This window comes from Onychomys torridus, chromosome 20 (assembly GCF_903995425.1).
Source record: "Onychomys torridus chromosome 20, mOncTor1.1, whole genome shotgun sequence".
NCBI lineage: Eukaryota > Metazoa > Chordata > Mammalia > Rodentia > Cricetidae > Onychomys > Onychomys torridus.
In genome coordinates, this window is record NC_050462.1 from 9,225,864 (window position 1) to 9,244,370 (window position 18,507).

At 43.4% G+C, this 18,507-nt stretch overlaps 1 protein-coding gene across 3 annotated transcripts in view; it reads right to left on the reverse strand.

Moving 5' to 3' along the window:
- The window catches only part of Utp20 (UTP20 small subunit processome component), an 85,465-nt gene that overhangs the window by 38,812 nt on the left and 28,146 nt on the right, over nucleotides 1-18,507 (reverse strand). For all 3 annotated transcript variants that reach the window (XM_036169704.1, XM_036169705.1, XM_036169706.1), the window contains exons 20-29: nucleotides 17,680-17,759; nucleotides 17,250-17,490; nucleotides 13,869-14,054; nucleotides 11,027-11,117; nucleotides 10,100-10,185; nucleotides 9,465-9,590; nucleotides 6,023-6,189; nucleotides 4,144-4,352; nucleotides 1,047-1,190; nucleotides 313-392 (exon numbers count right to left, since the gene is read on the reverse strand). In XM_036169704.1, coding sequence (XP_036025597.1) covers nucleotides 313-392; nucleotides 1,047-1,190; nucleotides 4,144-4,352; nucleotides 6,023-6,189; nucleotides 9,465-9,590; nucleotides 10,100-10,185; nucleotides 11,027-11,117; nucleotides 13,869-14,054; nucleotides 17,250-17,490; nucleotides 17,680-17,759 — 1,410 coding nt within the window. The remainder of the gene's footprint in view (nucleotides 1-312; nucleotides 393-1,046; nucleotides 1,191-4,143; nucleotides 4,353-6,022; nucleotides 6,190-9,464; nucleotides 9,591-10,099; nucleotides 10,186-11,026; nucleotides 11,118-13,868; nucleotides 14,055-17,249; nucleotides 17,491-17,679; nucleotides 17,760-18,507) is intronic.

Here is an 18,507-nt window from a genome sequence, read left to right on the forward strand (position 1 = left end):
ATAATATACCTTACAAACATGTAAAATTTATATATTTATTTTTTAAAGTTTCTCACACGTCCTAGATATTTCTGTTTTATTTCATATTCATAGACAAATATACCTATGAACATTTTTCTTGGGATACATCATGCATATTTAGTCCATTAGTTTTCTTAAATTATGTATTTTGAGTTCTTTCCATGTTTTTATTCAAATGCTTTATCTGTTTTGACTCTACTTAAGTAACTCACTACACAGAGCAGACGGCCTTAGACCAGTTCTGACTAGACTAAAACACTGCTTTTTTTTTTAAAGGAAGGAAAGTCTTACCTTGCATTTCTGCTCCAGATACTAATTAGCTTCAGCAGAGGAGTAGGCGAATATTGACTCTCAGATCCAAGCCTGCAGATCTAGGAGACCAAATAAAGACAGTATAAAACAGAGACTTAGAGAAGAAACAAAAGCAGCCACTACAGAGAAGCAGCACCACAGTGGAGGACGAGACAGACCAGGGCAGAGAGCATGCAGAAAGGACAGAAGCAGGCAAAGAGAAGGCAGCATGGACGCCAGCAGAGAACGGGAGCAGTGGAGCATGGAGCGTCTAGATACTGGGAGCAGCTACTTGGGGTTTTAAAGGGTCAGAAATGACTGAGTTTACACATTCAGAAACTATTCTCAGGACCAAGCCCCCACAGTCTTCTTGGCTAACTACACCAGTTACCATAACAACCAGTCACCAGAAGAGAAATCAGGAAAGCAATGCTGATAAACACATGCACCTCCCCTGTTTGTTAGGACACGGTGCTATGGAAGTCAGATCACATTTCTTTAAGGCATACAGTCATAGTCAAGCGAACCTTCAGTATAAATGTCACGGCATTTAAAAACTGACTTTTGATCTTTAGGTCTAAATGTTCTATCAACTTGCAGAAATAAAGAGTCTCGATGCAAGAAAAAAAAGCAGACAACATTCATGTCTGGGTGGTGGGTTATGCTGGTGAATTAAAAATAAAGGGAGAAGTAGAAGTTGTCAAGCATGATGTAGAAATCAAATCAAGGTTTACCTGGGGCCAGACTGCACCATGAAACACAGCATCGATTTCTTCTGCTCTGAACTGATAGGATTCCCAATCCAAAAAGATATCGCTCACCATTTTGATTCCCAGACGTCTTAAATTTTTCAGTGGGTTAATAAACCGTAGCTGTATCTGCAAACAAAGGTCTTTTTCAGACAGACAGACAGACAGACAGACACACACACACACACACACACACACACACACTCTCTCTCTCTCTCTCTCTCTCTCTCTCTCTCTCTCTCTCTCTCTCTGTCTCCAGTTCCTGGGGATCCGATGCCCTCTTCTGGCCTTCAAAGGCACTGCATGCACAGACATACAGTGAAAACACTTATATGCATAAAGCAATTATGTCTGCTTGGAGGCACAGAGGCTGGAAAGTCACAGCAAACACTAAACAGACATCACATCTCCTTCCCTCACCACCTTTCTACCTGATCAATATATTATGGGTGTTAGCATTTATATATACGGCCTTATTTTCCTACAGCTTCAGCTCAAAACCATCCTGAAATGTAGGGCACCAAGGGAAACCCTCTTATGTAGTGAATGTCGAGTCTATGTCCAAGACACAATGAGTAAAACCATGAGGGAAGTTCCTTGCCATGAGAAGCCAATACTCTGACCAACAGAGAGGTCTAAATCGGAAATTGCTCATTTTAAATTCAAGCACCTATGAACAAGGATGCTCTTTATCTGCCACATAAGCTCAAGGAAGCCTTTATCTGATCATCTCCTTAGTCAAGGTACAGAGATCATCTCCTTAGTCAAGGTACAGAGGAAATCATGCAAACACAAGAAGGTGACCCAGTGACAAGCCACTCTGATCTGCTTCCACTCCACTGGGAGCATCTGTGCTGTCCCTGGAGCCAGGTTTTGTAGAAGACAGAGAAGATCACAAGATGATGCTCTGGAGCAAATGACAAACCAGCAGTAGGAAACAAGACTTCAAATAAGACGCCCCACCATCCTCCATCCCTGCTTCTCCCCAGGGGCAGGGTAGGCACATGCTACCATTTCTATAACTATAGTTCCAGCTGTGCAGTTTATTCCAGTACTGTTGACCAAGCCAGAGGAAAATCCAGAAAATAAGCCTTTGTAGACTTTATGTATATTTATACACAGCCACTACTTCATTGTACAAACACCACAAAATGGTTGTTTCCTGCCTTAACAACACATACTCATGTCAGCCAACACCCCAAAGGCTATCGAAGTCATAAAGAGCAAGTGTGTAACTGAGCTCAAACACGTATTAGGACAAAATTCACCATGGTGTGATTCATTATGCCTCTTAGAGGAACTCCTTGGACCTGTATAAAAGAGCAAGAGGCTCCACATCCGTGAGCAAGCCTAACACCTCAGGAACTAATGAACCATGAAATTGCACAAATGATCCTTTGAGTTACCAAATGTTGGCTTGGGAGCAAGGCCCATTACTGAGTAACTTCTAAGTTAATCAAAAGTCCAAAGGACACCTCTTTATGAAACTTGTCACCCTTTGTGATTTAACCCAAGCACAGACACTGGCTTCTGTCTGCTCTGAAGCACCAATGGAAATGCTCATATCCTCCTTTAAGTTCGCACATAACAGAGAATTTCCCATGACATTTTTGGTGTAACTCCTGGCTTCTCCAAGCCTCTTTCCTACAAAGCAACCAAGGCAGCATTTTTCTGGCTTTTTTTTTTGAGCAGGTCTTACTACTACGTAGCCACTGGATCGCACTATGTAGACTAGGCTGGCCTCCAATTCAACAGAGATCAACCTGCCTCTGCTTCCACACTGCAGAGTATTAATGGTGCGTACCAGCACACCTGGATAAAACAGCATCTTTTTTTTTTTTTTTTTTTTTAATGTGTAGCCCGGGCTGGCCTCAAACTTGTGATCCTCTTGCCTCTGCTTCCTTCAGCAAATCATAGCTGCTGGGGTGCTCACCACACCTGAAATGAAGCTGCATCTTTATCACTCCCCTGCTTACAGTTTGTCAGGAATCTCCCAGAAGGAAGGAAGTTTCCATCCTTTCAAAATAAATACAGGTCCTATCACCAACCACACTTACTGGGCACTTCCACTCACTGGGACACTCTCTTGACACCTCTGCCTTGTCTCTTCTTAGAACACACTGCAGATGTGCCACTGCAGGGGGTCAGCTCGTGACTCACTTCATCATCAAGGCCAACCTATGTCTATCTAAAAAGTAGTCAACTTCTACTTAAGACTGCATTCGAAAGGCAGTTCACTGGGTGTGTTATGAAACAACTGAGATAATTTCTTTTCCTTTTTTTAAATTTACTTTTATTTCATGGGTGTTGGTGATTTGCCTGCACAGGTATCTGTAAGAGACTGTCGAATCCCCTGGAACTGAAGTTACAGACAGCTGTGAGCTGCCATGAGGGTGCTAGGACTGGAACCCGGGTCCTCTGGAGGAACATCCAGTGCTCTTAACCATTGAGCCAACTCTCCAACCCCCAGAGACCATTTCTTTCTTTCTTTCCTTTTTTCTTTTTCGTTTTTTGAGACAGGGTTTCTCTGTGTAGCTTTGCGCCTTTCCTGGAACTCATTTCGTAGCCCAGGCTGGCCTCGAACTCACAGAGATCCGCCTGGCTCTGCCTCCTGAGTGCTGGGATTAAAGGCGTGCGCCACCACCGCCCAGCTGAGACCATTTCTTGACAAACTGAAAATTTTGCCCATTTGTTAATAACAGCCAAAATTCAAAAGACAGAATCGGAGCCTGGGTCTTTACTTCAAATCCAATTGCTCCCAGGAGCCTTCTGTGCATCTAATGTACAAACTATTCCCCTAGGTTCTTGAACGTAAACTCATGGCCACATTCTATTGCTACAGAACAGGTCTGGAATACAATTCAGAGAAAAATCTACAGGCTCCCCTTCTGGCAGTCAGCCAGCTAACTAATCAGTCCTGCTCATCACATGGCTTATTTCCTCCGAACAGAGTCTATGGGACTCTCAACATAACAAAACGGAGGTTTAACCTTGAAAGCCACTAGTGATTCAGATGCCAACCCAGATCCCAAGAAGAAAGCATCTCTTTCAGTTGAGAAGAAAGCATCTCTGAGGTCCCCACCTTCTCTCGCTGGTCGAGGATGTGTGAGACAGTTGCTGTCATACACAGCAAGATCTGCAGGATCTTTGGAAGGTACTCGCTGATCAGATGACTGATGTTCTTCAATACAACCTCCAGGCTATTTAAGATGCCGTGCTGCCGACCCACAGGAAGAACCTTGGACAAATCCAAATCTTCTACTGCCCGAATGACTGCAGAATGGCACTCCCCTAGTCAGAGACAGAGGATGTGGTGTTCAGTGAAATGCTAGTCTGTTGGGATCACCGCGTCCTTCCCATCTCCCTAAATAATGCAGCTTTTCCAGTGCTGTGTTATATAGGTGTCGATGTGCTTTCCTCATATATTATCTCCCAATTGTTACAAAATGCTCAGTGAGCTAATTAAGTTGGGTTTGCTATTCACATTTCAGATAGGGAAACTGAGAGTGAAGAAAGATAAGGTAGTTTGAGGGCCGACTCTTAAGTGTAAATCTCATCCAATTTTATTTTATTGTTATTTTCTTTTTTGAGATAGAGTCTTTCTATTATGTAGCTCTGGCTGTCCTGGAACTCACTCTGTAGCCCAGGCTGGCCTCAAACTATCAGAGATCCACCTGCCTCTGCTTCCCATGTGCTGGAAATAAAGGTGTGCGCCAGCACACCTGGCTCACCCAGTTTAATAAATACCATTCCTGAACACTGAACTTACTGAGCTATGCTGAGTTTGGCAGTCATGAAACTGCTAGAAGATTAAGAATAAAAAGATCCTCTTTCTCATATAATCTCAAGTTAATAAATAAAAACTACTTTATAAACAATTGCTACATTACTGATTTCAGAATTTGCTAAAAAGATCTGAAGTGGGTGCTGCTTAAGCTTTGCCCAGCCGTCTGAAGTCGGGTGATGAACTTACTGATGCACACACTTAGCCATAGCACCTGTAACTGTGTCATTTGTGCCCACCTGCCCAACAAAACCTTAGCACCCACTAGCGCCATTCTCCTAGACAGGACGAGAATACACTAGATGGAGATCAATGATTTGAAACAAAACAAACTGTACCACAAAATGAATATTTATGTTGGGCTGAAGACAATCAATTTTGGAACTAGATTTTATAATCTGGAAGAGCTGAGTTCAAACCCTACCTCTACCAGGTTTCTCATCTGTGAAACGGGCAATTACATGAGAGTGCCTGTGTTTGTTTTAAACCTCGACTGAGTTATTTGCAAAGGGCTTTATAACGTCACGTGTGGAGTAAGTGCTCAACATATCTAGTCATGGCAGTGATCACCATGACAAACTTCACACGCTATGACAGAAGACAGCCCCGACCTTAGCCTGCACTATTACACTTGTCCACAGCTTTTCAACGGAGCCCAGCATCTGGGCCACAGGAAAGACGGACAAGCTGCCACTCAACAGGTAAATGATTCTGTGAATAAATAAATGACTACATAACAAGAATTCCAGTTAATTCCTGCAACCTGTTCTTAATCTCTTGGGGGGGATGACACACACTCTGTCTCTCTCCTCTGTGTGTGTGTGTGTGTGTGTGTGTGTGTGTGTATTCTAAAATACAGTCTCAGTATGTAGCCCTGGCTGACCTGGAACTCGTTATGTAGACTAGTCTGGCACATTTTTTTGTAGAAGTAGTATTGGACATTTTTCATTGGTATAAATGTACAACAACAAAATACACAGTTTCTAATCAGTCTTCTAATACAAGGTACTGACAACCCGGGAGTCAACTGTGAGATCAGCAGTTTAGAGTGGACTGCATTCCAGCAAACAGACATCACTGAGGGGGGAAGAACGAGCCCCATTAGGAAGACTTCTGCCCTGGAATGTCAAGGGTCACCACAGAGTGTGCACTGGTCAGAGAGGCAGTGGGTAGCTACCATTTTTGAAGTGCTTCACAGGTTCAGACAGCAGGTCTAAGAACAAGTGGATCTCTCCAGGTTCGGTCCCAGCGAGGAACCGTAGGACAATGGCCATGCGGGTGCCGGAAGCGGATTTCCCCTGGGTTTTACTCCCTGTCTTATTCTTCATCCGCCCATACAAAATTCTGAAACATCAAAACAGCATTATCCATTCGCATGTTAAACGTATCCTAGCTTAAGGAGCTAATCCGAAGACTTCAGCGGCTGTATTACAAAGTGACAAGGAAAGGAAAACAGGGACCATGGGAAACAATGAGAAAAGGCTAGCAGGAAGCAGGAAACAGAAAATAAAAAGGCTCGAAGGTAATTCACCTTATGACAGAGGGAAAAGCAATAAAACAGGCAAGTCAAGGTAAGTTAAATCAAGGATAAATGAAAACAATAATACAGATACTAAAAGGAAGTGAAATAAGAGTCTATAAGGAAAAAAAAAACATATAAACCAGCAAAAGGTATTTAGAAAGAAAAAAATATGTCCTAGGCCAGCCAGAGCTATACAGTGAGACCCTATCTCAAATCAAACAAACAACATAAACAGAACAAAAATCACATGGAACTTATCTAGTTTTATATGCAAATTTTTTAAAGCCTTTAAGGAAAAACATAATTCCTATGCTACAGTTTCACAGCACAGAGAGAAAAGGGAAAAGTATTTGTTCTTTTATGGAAGGTGGTAGAAGTAGTACATGGATGAGTTAAGGAGTAAAAATGGAAACTAACACTCGGTTTGCTTCTAAACATAAACCACCATTTCCCATTCCCCTCCCTCCCAATGAACCCATACACTAGACTAACCTACAAACATAAAACACGGCATTTGTCTCCTCTCCCTTCCTTGTACTGCCGACACTGGCCTTGAACCCAGCTTCAGGATCACATGCATACAGAACCACACTAAGCTCTCTTTTATTTTTAAAAGATTATTATTTATGTGTGTGTTTTGCTTGCCAGTATGTGCACCACATGTGTGCCTGGTGGCCAGAGGTCAAAACTTACAGACAGTTGTGAACACCTAACAGTTGTGAACATATGGTAACTGAACAGGGTCCTCTGCAAGAGCACCAAGTGTTCTTAGCCACAGAGCCATCTCTCAGCCTTCATAGGACATTTCTAAACATAGTATCAACTAATGCTTTCAAATTGAGTGAGGATCAGTCAGTACATGTATGGGATAAACAGATGAAAGGTAAAAAGATGGTAAAAGTTAGCACGACCATTTTAATGCATGCTCAGTAACAGTATCCAACACGCATCTCTCATACATCTCTAGATACTTAATAAAAGCTATCCTGTTGGTTTGGGGTAAGGTCGCACTCACTATGTAGCTCTGTCTGGCCTGGAACTTGCTATGTAGACCAGGCTGGCTTGTAACTCAGACATCAGCATCCTCTTCTTTCCTGAGGGCTGGGATAAAAGGCATGCAACCCAGCTAATAGCTTCACTGCAGTAGGACAACACTCAAAACTTGAATGCATGGCTTAAAAAAATATTAAGACACCTTTAAACTATTAGAGGCCTAAAGAACTTTTGTGTGAGTTTACCTATGGTAGTTACGATTTTTTAGAAATTAAAACCAATCAATTTTAAAAATATTGTTTTATGAATTCACTTAAGTAAACAACTGTTTATTACGTTAATATAAATAACTTTTTAATGAAGAAATTATATCTCAGTACTCGTGATGTTAATATAAATAACTTTTTTTTTTTTTTTTTGGTTTTTCGAGACAGGGTTTCTCTGTGTAGCTTTGCTCCGTTTTCCTGGAACTCACTTGGTAGACCAGACTGGCCTCGAACTCACATAGATCCATCTGGCTCTACCTCCCGAGTACTGGAATTACAGGCGTGTGGGGGGGGGGGGCGCACACTATAAATAACTTTTTTTTTTTTTTTTTTTTTCGAGACAGGGTTTCTCTGTAGCTTTGGAGCCTGTCCTGGACTAGCTCTGTAGACCAGGCTGGCCTCGAACTCACAGAGATCCACCTGCCTCTGCCTCCCGAGTGTTGAGATTACAGGCGTGCGCCACCACCGCTTGGCTATAAATAACCTTTTAATGAAAAAATAATTATATCTCAGTACTTGTGAGACTGAAAGCTCTGTTTTATTTTCTGACTGGTTTAACAGATGATGACCAGATGTTCATGCTGCTTCTGCATCTAACCCACTGGAGTGGAAGAAAAGCCCTCCATGTTACAGTAATTGTGTCTATGCTATTTTGATACTAAACAAATGTCAATTGGCTGCAACATGGAACATGAAAATCCATCAAAAGGCTCTGTAAACTGCTTACTAAAATCTATTATTCCTCTCTAGCTTTGTACATGTTGATTTTGTGACTTCCATCCGTTACTTGGGAAATAATGGCTGAACAAGTCATGCAGAAATGTCAAAGGCTAACACATCTCACTGTCAACCAAAAGAAGAGGCATACTAACCAACTTTTCAAAATACCATTATCCACCTCATCAGACATGTTTTCAGGTTACTGGGAAATTATAAGGTCACAGGAACAGATAGAAGTTTTCCAAAATTCTAATTTTCATTTGATTGTTAAAATTTAGTAATTTGAAACCAATTCTGTCATTTGTTTTCTTTGATTTGTCAAACTTACTGCATTTGTGTTTAAGAAAATTCTTGTGAAATACCCAAGTATAAAAAAAATGATGCTTCATTATTTAGGCTTTCAAATAAAAATGGTGTTGCACTGGGTGTGTGTGTGGGTATCTGGTACAGTTTGTAATGCACTGGCACAGATGTCATCCCCGAGATAAGCAGTGTGCAGCAGGAGTATCTCAGGATATGTCCGACTTCAGCACCCCAAACAGTAAACAGAGCCATACCCACAGCATTCGAAGGACACTGACGGAGTCCTTTGTTTTCACTGTGTTCCCCAACTATGTGTCCATGAGGAGTGACTAGTGCAGTTTGCTGCCACTGTCCAAAAGAGCCAACTAAAGAAGAGAAAAGCGGGGCTGCGAATACAGCTCAGCAGGTGGAGTGCTGGCCCAGCAGCATACATAAGCCCTACGTGTGATCTCCAGTACTGCTGAAACTGAGCATGGTGATGCATGCCTGCAATCCCAGCAGAGCTCAAGGTCATCCTCAGCTACACAGTGAGTTCGAGGCCAGCCTGGGCTGCATTTAAAGAAAAAAAAAAAAGAAAAGACTCACATGACTGTATTAAAACTGATCTTTGTTTGTTTGCTTGTTTTTTTATTTTTGTGTTTCAAGACAGGTTCTCTATGTAGCCCTGGCTGTCCTGGAACTTGTTTTGTAGACCAGGCTGTCCTGGTCAGAGAATCCGCCTGCCTCTGCCTCTAAGTGCTGGAATTAAAGTGTGTACTACCACTGCCCAGCTGAGAACTGTGTTTTGATTCACATTTTTAAAACAGTATAAATACCTCATTAGAATCGGAAACAAATCTGCCCGGTGGGCAGATTTCACTACGGTGCTGTCTTCTGCAATGCTGAAATGCACGATCTCCTCCTTAAAGCTCCTGTCCTCCAGCAGCCTCTGTAAGTTCTCCCTTTAAACAGAGGCACACAGCCGTCAGTCCACAGCCTGCTCTAGACGGTAAGAGCAGTGTTCATAGGTACAACTAAATAAACTAACACACTGAGGAGTTCATGAGGCTCACATCCAGTAGGCAATCCTCACAAAAATATCTTCAAATTTTAAGAGGTAAATGGGTTAGAAGGGACTAGAGTTGGTCCATAACCCCATGCTTAAAAACACATGACACAAAAGCTTTACTTCTTTGGCATTTCTATTCCCTTGGTAATCACAAAGGTTTTATGAAATTACGTTTACAGAGAAATGTTACTACTTTCCAAGACATATTTTAAGTTAATAATCTCTTTTCCACTTTGTTATCTACAGAGAATAATTCAACAAATATACTTTTGGTTTTCATTTTTTCCCTGGAAATGGTTATGATTACTTTGGAAGAGGGAAATTAGTCAGGCCTTTAAGACATTATTTCAGAAGTGGCTCTAGGTAAAAGAAAGTAACGTTTCTTATGCCTACAGAGCTCACCTGTAAGGGAGGATATGAGGGTGCTTGTAGGTCATTATGCAATCCAAGGCTATTTTTTGCACCATTTGATCTTGGTGTAGCAATAACTAGAAAAGAGGTTTTACAGAATAATTTAACGAAGTAATATATACACAAACCATGAGATAGAAACTTGTTTAATAAATCAAATGACAAGACTCTACCTAGGGGGAAGAAAAAGAAAGAAAAGGAAATGAAATTCTGACCTGAATAATGTGGGTGACCTGGATTTTAACCAACTGGGCTGGTCTTGTGACAAGGACACCCTATACTATAAAGTTAATGGTCAGCCAGCTGTCAGGAGAGGACTTGGCTGTGGTCCCACCGTTACCTGTGGCAGGAGACTTCTGAGCTCTGGCTTTCTAATAAGGTCTATGTGAATTATGTGCAGAGCATGGACAAAATCTGCTGAACAGATCAAATTCCAGCAAGACCACCCACATCGGAGAAAACTTCATTTCCCCAGTGGGTTTAGAAGGACAACCCAATTGCCTTTCTGTCATCTTTTCTGGAGCTGGGGATACACATTATAATTACAGCACTTCACCTGTCTGTTCTCATTCCATCTAGCAGACACAGAAGCCCGAGTCCCCACCATGGCAGAAGTCAAGCAGCAAAGGCAGCCAGTCATCCTTTCCTCTGACATAGCATGATTTTACTGTCCTTACTTCTAATCCAGCTGCTCAGTGTAGTCACTCTGTTCTGAAGTTGATAAAGTCAATCTAAAGCTGTACATTAAGATGGTTTTTAAAAGTATGCCTATTCACAAAAACAGCACTTAAAATGCAGAAATGGACCCCATCCATGGTCACCCCATCCACAGTTCCCAAAAATCCAAGTTTTAGTCTGGTAAAGAAAATGAGAGGAAAGTTTGCAAGGATTAAAGCGCTGAGAATTTATTTGACTTACCTGAAGATACAGTTCATACAATTTGGATTCTAGATATAAGGCCCGTGGGTTTGAAAACTTAGAGAAGACTTGCAAATGAGCAATTAACTGCCTAAACAAAACAAGAGGTTACTGTAGTAGAAAAGAATAAAGATCACCTTCAAAGAACATTGTCCACAATTTTATTCTCTGACAAGTATTCTAAACACCCCACCCATAAATTTGCTGTTAATTACCCAAGCAAATTTTAATGACTAGGAAATTATCCTCTTGAAACTTTGAATCTCAGGCAGGCTTCCCACACTAGAAAAGCCTTCGGGATGTGCTTGGAAAGGCTTCAGCTAAACCAAAACTGGGAAGAAGGTGGCTAGAAGACTGCTCTCAAACTGTGAGCACCGGTGACCTGGGGACTTATTCCTTTGCTAGGTTCCAAAAGCAGGCAAGAAGTGGCAGGACTCCTCTTCCTCTCTCTCAAGAGGACACCAACACTGACGCCATGCAACAGAGGTCCAAGTTTAGGTGACAATGGCTCTTGTTTATACGACTGACCAGAAAAAGCAGCAACGCCCTGAGACTAAAAGTTAACACGGAGACAGGGCTGTCGAGAGCAAATGACACCATCTACTACAACAGACTGAGAAGGTGTGTCTACCTCATTTGCCCATCTGACTTCCTAATACATGGACTCTAGGCAGAAAGATTATAAAGCTGGGCTATGCATAGACTGAGATAGCACCAAGGTCATTCACTCACTCCCCTCAACCCTCTCCCAAGGGTCTCATGATCTCACTATGTAGCTCTGGCTCACCTGGAACTTGCTATGTAGTTCAGGTTAGCTTTGAACTGAGAGATCTGCTTGTTTCTGCCTCCTGAGTGCTAAGATTAAAGATGTGGGTGTGTGCCACACATCCAGAACAATTAATTCACATTTTAAATAATGGTATGTGGTAGCAATATTCTAGGTTTGGATATAGGTGGTAGATGAATTACAAGAGACCTAACCTTCACAGAATTTCTCCCTCCATCTCTCCCTCCCTCCCTCCCTCCATCTCTCCCTCCATCCACCCACCCACCCACCCACCCACCTATCTATCTAGATTGCCCCTGAACTATGCGGATGAGGATAACTTTCAACTTCGGACCCTCCTACCTCCACTCCCAAGTTAAGATTATAGGTATATACTACCATGCCAGGCATATGAAGTGCTGCCTGAACCCAGGGCCACATGTACTCTAGGCAAGCACTCTACCTACTAAGCCCAGCACATCTTCATGTTTAGTATTTCACATAAGTTTCTTTAGAACACTTCAAAGTGCAGGGAGGCATGCAGTTATTAGTGAAAATACCACTTGCAGCCCGTAGGGAATTTGTGATTTCCATAAGACCTGTAAAGAGCTAATATCCAAAGCAAGCAGGGATTCCATTCTACAAGTATAATCAACCGGTTATGAGAGTTTGAATCATGTAAGATGACTTCTACTTTAAAAGACAAGAAAACCTTCAGTGAAGACCTATGGCGAGAAGGACATCCTAAAGTATGAACAGACTCTCTCAGTGAGTAGAAACGAGGCCAGGGCATTTGGACAGAGGCAAGAGCATGTGTGCAAGTCTTGGGGGTGAGAAAGGCCAAGGTGTGACTGGAGAAATGGCTTATTCATTTATTCAGCAAACACATACCTAGAACTAATCTTTTGCTAGGGATTATGCTGATGGAAAGAGACTCGAGTGTCTGGCAGCTTGGCTGTGGGCCCATGCTCTACACACCATTTCCATTGGTTGACAGGTCTTTTCCTTGCCCAAGGCTGGAGCTTTCATCTCTCAGCAGCAAGGATCCTTTCCTTTGCAGAAGACCTTCTCTGAGTCTCTGCTTCCTTCTTTGTGGTAGACGGGAGTAATTCTTTCCAGTGCTCCCATAAACCCCCTCGAAGTATCTGACACATCTATCCCTACACTACAGATATTTGTGGTTCAGCTTTGCAGTCTTACACTTAGCAAAGGCCACTGGCTAAAGTTATCAAGTGGATAAATTTATAAAGGCTAGTGTAGAAATACTCAACAAGTCAGATCTAAAAGTTTAAGAGCAACACCAGTCTTGCGGATCAGACCCTCAATCCAGACAATCTTTGGGCAAGCTCAAAAAGCCTTTGAAAGAGGTTTCTTTTAAATAAATAAATAAGTCTGGAACAATTTAAGTAAATGAGTAACCAGGGGAACTAGAAAGTATCGTAGCATAAGAAAAAAGTAACCAGCAGGGCTAAGTCAAAGGGAAGGGAAGTGCTGACCAGAGACTCTGGTGCCTGCGACCCTGGCACACAACCCCAACACCTAAGGCACCTCAGCACTGCAGGCTGCAACGCTCTCATCTTTAAAAGGACCCATGACAAAAACGAGCCACATCAAAGTTCCTCAGCTCCTGAGGTTCTGAGCTGAAGCTGGAAAAACTAGTCAGTAACTGTTGCCAAACAAACCAGCAGTCCCCACGTGCCAAGAGATTCAAGACAGAGGCCAAGAGAGGCAGGGCTGCACTACCAGTTTACTGGGGCACACTGACACAGGTGTGGTCCCGGGCAGCACCTAGGCCAGCAGATCCCAATAAAGTTCCGGGTGTAATTCTGGGCCTGTCTCCCGCTAGCTTTGGTGTTACAGAACACTCCAGCCAGTTCTCAATGCCTGGCTCCAGTGTGATTCAGCGTAAGAATCCTCAAAGACTGACAAGACTGCCAGGAAAATCCAGGAAGATGCACCACGGCATGCCAATAATGACTGGAGGAGTTCTTCGTGAAGCTGCTTCCCACAGACACAGAAGCCTACACTGACCCCTACAACCCTAGCTCCCCGATCGGCTGGGGACGGGGAACTCACTTGGCTGCGGCCCTTCTTGTCTTCTTCTTCTGGGGGGCTTCATCTGGGGGCACTACCTCTTCCTCCAATTCTTCATCTTCCCCCACAGTAGGATCCTCTTCCATTTCCTCAGTCTCTTTTCCTCTGCTTTTTCTGCGTAGATCCTGGGTTGGAGCAACTTGCAGATCAGCTGGATAATATTCATTGCTGTTAAGAGGAAGCATGTGATAACGCAAGTGAGGAATACGCTTCATTGGAAGAGTATCCATAGTACACAGGCACACGCGCCCATACACACACACACACACACACACACACACACACACACACACACACACACTGCCTTAGTCAAGGTGCCTTTATACTAGCATTCTTAAATTATTTTATTCTATGTGATGGGTGCTTTGCCTGCATGTTTATCTGTGTACCAGACATTTGTGCCTGGTACCAACATAGGTCAGAAGAGGGCGCTGGATCCCCTGGCCAACGTTATAGATGGTTGTGAACCACCATTATGTGCTAGGAATTGCACCTTGGTTCTTTAAGAGCAGCCAGTGCTCTTAACCAACGGTGCATCTCTCCAGCCCTCCACCAGTCTCTCTCACTGACATGCCGATCGACCATTAACTGTAAAAGACAGTCTGCTCCATTACTATGTTGTTGAAATTTGAAATGTCTACCCAGACTGCAGTGAAATCAGCCTCCTTGTCTCTGGAAGCACAGCTGGACAGAGTGGACTATAGAGTAAAGGATTAATGTGAGCATTAGGACTGGATCTCTTTCCTACTTTGCCAATGTCCTTTCAAAAGCATAGCATTACAATCTCAAAGAGTCAAAGCGATAGCAAGCAAAAAGTAAAGTCAGAAACATTACCTAATTTCCTAACAAACTAAAAAGCTGCTTGATCAAAACAGCATTGCATTAGCATACGAGCTGGCCCACAGCCAGTGCTGGCCTTCCAATGACACACTGAGAACTCTGGAGAAAGGGCAATCTTCCTGATAAATGGTGCAGGGGGCAAATGGATAACCATGTGCAAAAGAATGTAACTAGACCTGTGTCTCTCACCACTTATAGACTCAACAGAAAAGTGCATTTAAGGTAAAAGGCCTATAATTATCAAACTACCAGGGAAAAGGGACAAGAAGGAAACCTTTCATTTCAGTCAGAGGCTGAGGCTTTTTTTTTAATGTAACCAAAAGCACATAAAACAAAAATGCCACCTATTCTTAAACGTGAGTACTAGTTTCTAATAGAGCGTCTAAGTCTTCCCTCCTATGACAGGCCTTTGTCCCTTCACCACAGTATAAAGACCTTCAGGACGGTCTTCATTCTTAGATGGCAGGGATGTGCACAGCCCACTAACATGGCCCTTGCTGCCTTACAATCAGCTGCCACATCCTTTAAGACACATACAATGTGAGAGAAAAGATAGATACCTCGTTTCTCATTCCACGAACAACCATCCCACAGACAGTTCTGGGGCTGGAGACATTATCTCCTACTGCTGACCTGCTGTATGTTTTGTATGCTCTACCCTTTCCTGGTTCCTATTCTCCTCCCTGTAGTCCCCATTTTTTAAAAGGCAGGCTCTCACTGTGCAGCTCTGATTGACCTGGAACCTGCTATGTAGACCAGGCTGGCCTCCAACTCACAGAAACTCACCTGACCCTGTCTCCAGGTGCTGGGATTAAAGATGTGCGCTAACCACCCGGCTCCTCCGCCCTTCTTGGTCTTTTGTACAACAGTATTTACGGAAGCCTGTTCACCTTTGAATAACAGAAGCACCACCAGTCACGCCCTCTCTGGCCCCCGCCCCTCAGTCTCCATCTTACTACAAGAACTCACAGGCTCCACTCTGCTTCTCCAGAGCTCATTGCGCCAACTTCTGTCCAGACTCAATAGAGCAACTCATCATGGTCTCTGTGTGTCTTTCTGGGTAAGGTCTCCCTTAAGTCAAAGGCCAAGTCTAATTCTGACACAGGATTGACTGCTCAGCACATCTAATTCTCTGGTCCAACTGACTATCCCTCCCTGAGACATTGATCTTTAAACTAAGAGGTGATGTTATTTCTTGAGGGAAAACACAGACAGTTAACACACTAGAAGTTCAGATCCATGTCTTGTTTCCTTTCCAAGGACTCCCATGGCCTCCTTTGCTGGTTCCTTACTTCCTCTCTCTGAACAGCCCCTGCAGGTCTTCACTTTCTGGTCTCTCTAGGAGACTCCATTCTGTCAGGTGACTTTAAATACTGCTCATCTACTGATAATTCTCAATTTATTATCTCCAGATCAACCCTTTTCCTTGAACTCAATCTTTCTAAACGCAATGCCTACTTGGATATCTCCTTGGTTTCCCCCACAAACCAGCAGCGTCTGCATCCCTTTACCCTAAGGTGGTAACCTGCCTTTCCTAGCTGCTCAGGCTAAAATCTTGAGAGATTAACTCACTTCTTCTGTTCCCTACAACCACTACCTCCTCCAATCACACAAGTGACCTGCTTAGAATCTTTTCAATTTTTTTTTTTTTTTTCCAAACTAGAATTCCTTTTTTTTTAAAGCAGTCTTTAATACTACAGCCTTGTCAGGTCACCAGTTAACCTTGCTCACACCTGTGATCTCCTTCTGACTGGCCTCTCTCCACCCACCATTCTACAATCTGTTCTCAGAACAGCACCTCCAAGTCCTTGGCACTTCTGCCTCAACCGCCCTCTTCTCTGACAGCGAAGGCCCCACTGCTAATTCTTGCCCATCTCCACTGCTTCCTCTGTGATCAGGCTGCAGTGCTCACCCCCCTCCCACCCCCGACCCCCTATTCCCGGGACTAGCCAGACACGCCGTGGCTTACGTCCTGCTCAGCATGACCCCACACCTTCCTCCCATGTAACGAGGCACACTGGAGCACACACTTGCTGCTTACTTCTAGTCTGTACAACACATCCTTGTTAGACTTGCAAAGCCACCGAGACTCTCGTACTCAGATACTCAAAACCAAACCAGGCTTCAGAAAGCTCTTACCACTCCAGAGCACATCCCCTGACATCAAGAGGCTCAAACAGTAGTCATGCTTAGGTCACTGGGAAACAGTTTTTACTCCCAGGCAAGTAATAAAACAATGCACAGGACAAGAAATAGCAAGGCCTCTTCTGTAGCCGCAGCATGGCCCTCTTCTGTGGTAAGCTGACCTAAGGCCTCTGTAGCCGCAGCATGGCCCTCTTCTGTGGTAAGCTGAGCTGACCTATTTTTATTTACACCATTTGTATGCTAAGTCAAACAGAAAACTAGTTTAGTAGTTACCTGAGGAGGCAGTGCTGTGTAAACATGACAGACGTTCTCAGTCACTGGGGGAGGCTGGTACCCCTACTCTCACACTGTGCCTGGGACATCATCCTAGGTACTTACTTGATGAACCTCAAGAACAGTGGGGAGAGTTCCCTGGACCTTGGCTCTACTCTCTCTGGAAATTTGGCCAAAGCTCGCCAGAGCAAGAACCGGAAGTTGGTATGGTCCAGTCGCTCCCGACAGTCAGTTTTCGATGCTAACTGCTGCTGGTAAAGTGCACCGACGTCTCCCTCTTGGGTTTGCTCCCAACTTCCATCCGCAGTGGGCTGTTCGTCTCTCCTATCCTTCTGTAGTTCTTTCTCTGCAAGAGAAAACTGTCATGCTAATGCCTGAGGATGATTACACTTGTCCCTAAGACTGGACACTTGCTTTCTACTAACACAAGGGCAACAGTGACCTATCTCAGCACTTTATCAAAGAGAATGTAGTTCTCATGTTCCCCAATTCAATAAACACTGGTGTCCCCAGCCCTTGAGACTCCTGCTCATACCAGCATGTGCAGCTGCTTTTTCTAGATGCTCATAGCAGACATTCCAGAACTGCTTGTTTTCCATTCCGTGGGCATGGGAACTAAAAGAAAAGATCATAAAATACATGACACAGCGTGGTCTTAGTGTGAGATATCCCACCAGAAAATGTATAAGAATTAACTAAATGTTAATCCGATTAGCCTTCAACATGAGGCTAAAATACATTTCACACTTTTCTGTTGTTTTTACACTGCCTACATTGCATCAACTCTTTATGTAACTTCATCATTATATGTGTGACTGTGCGTGTGATGTCCATGAGTGAGTGTGGGTGTAGTGTCCCAGTGTGGGCACAGACATTAGAGGAGTCACAGAATCCGGGGAATGACTCCTTCTGCTGTGGGATCCAAGAACTGAACTCAGGTCATCAGCCTTACGAAAGAGCTTCTACCTGTTGTTGAACCTCCTTGCCAACCCATGGAAATTATTTTATAGTCATAAACAACTACAGATATTTCCTTAAACTATAAGTAGAGGCATGTAAGACTATTTAGCTTTGCTGTTGAAGGTGCTTTGAGTCAGTCTATGCAGTCTAAGCTGGCCAAGAAGCCATTATAAAGCCCCAAACTCCCAATCCACTGGGCCCACCACTGGGTGCTAGGATGCAGGCATGAATAGCATGCTATACTCTCTACTTTTTCCTCTGTTGGTGTGACAGATACCATAAACAAGAGCAACTTGGGGAGGAAAATGTTGACTTGAGTTTTACTTCTAGGCCACAATTCACTGATGGAAATTAGGGCGGGATCTCAAAGTAGGAACCTAGAGGTAGGAACCATGGAGGAAAG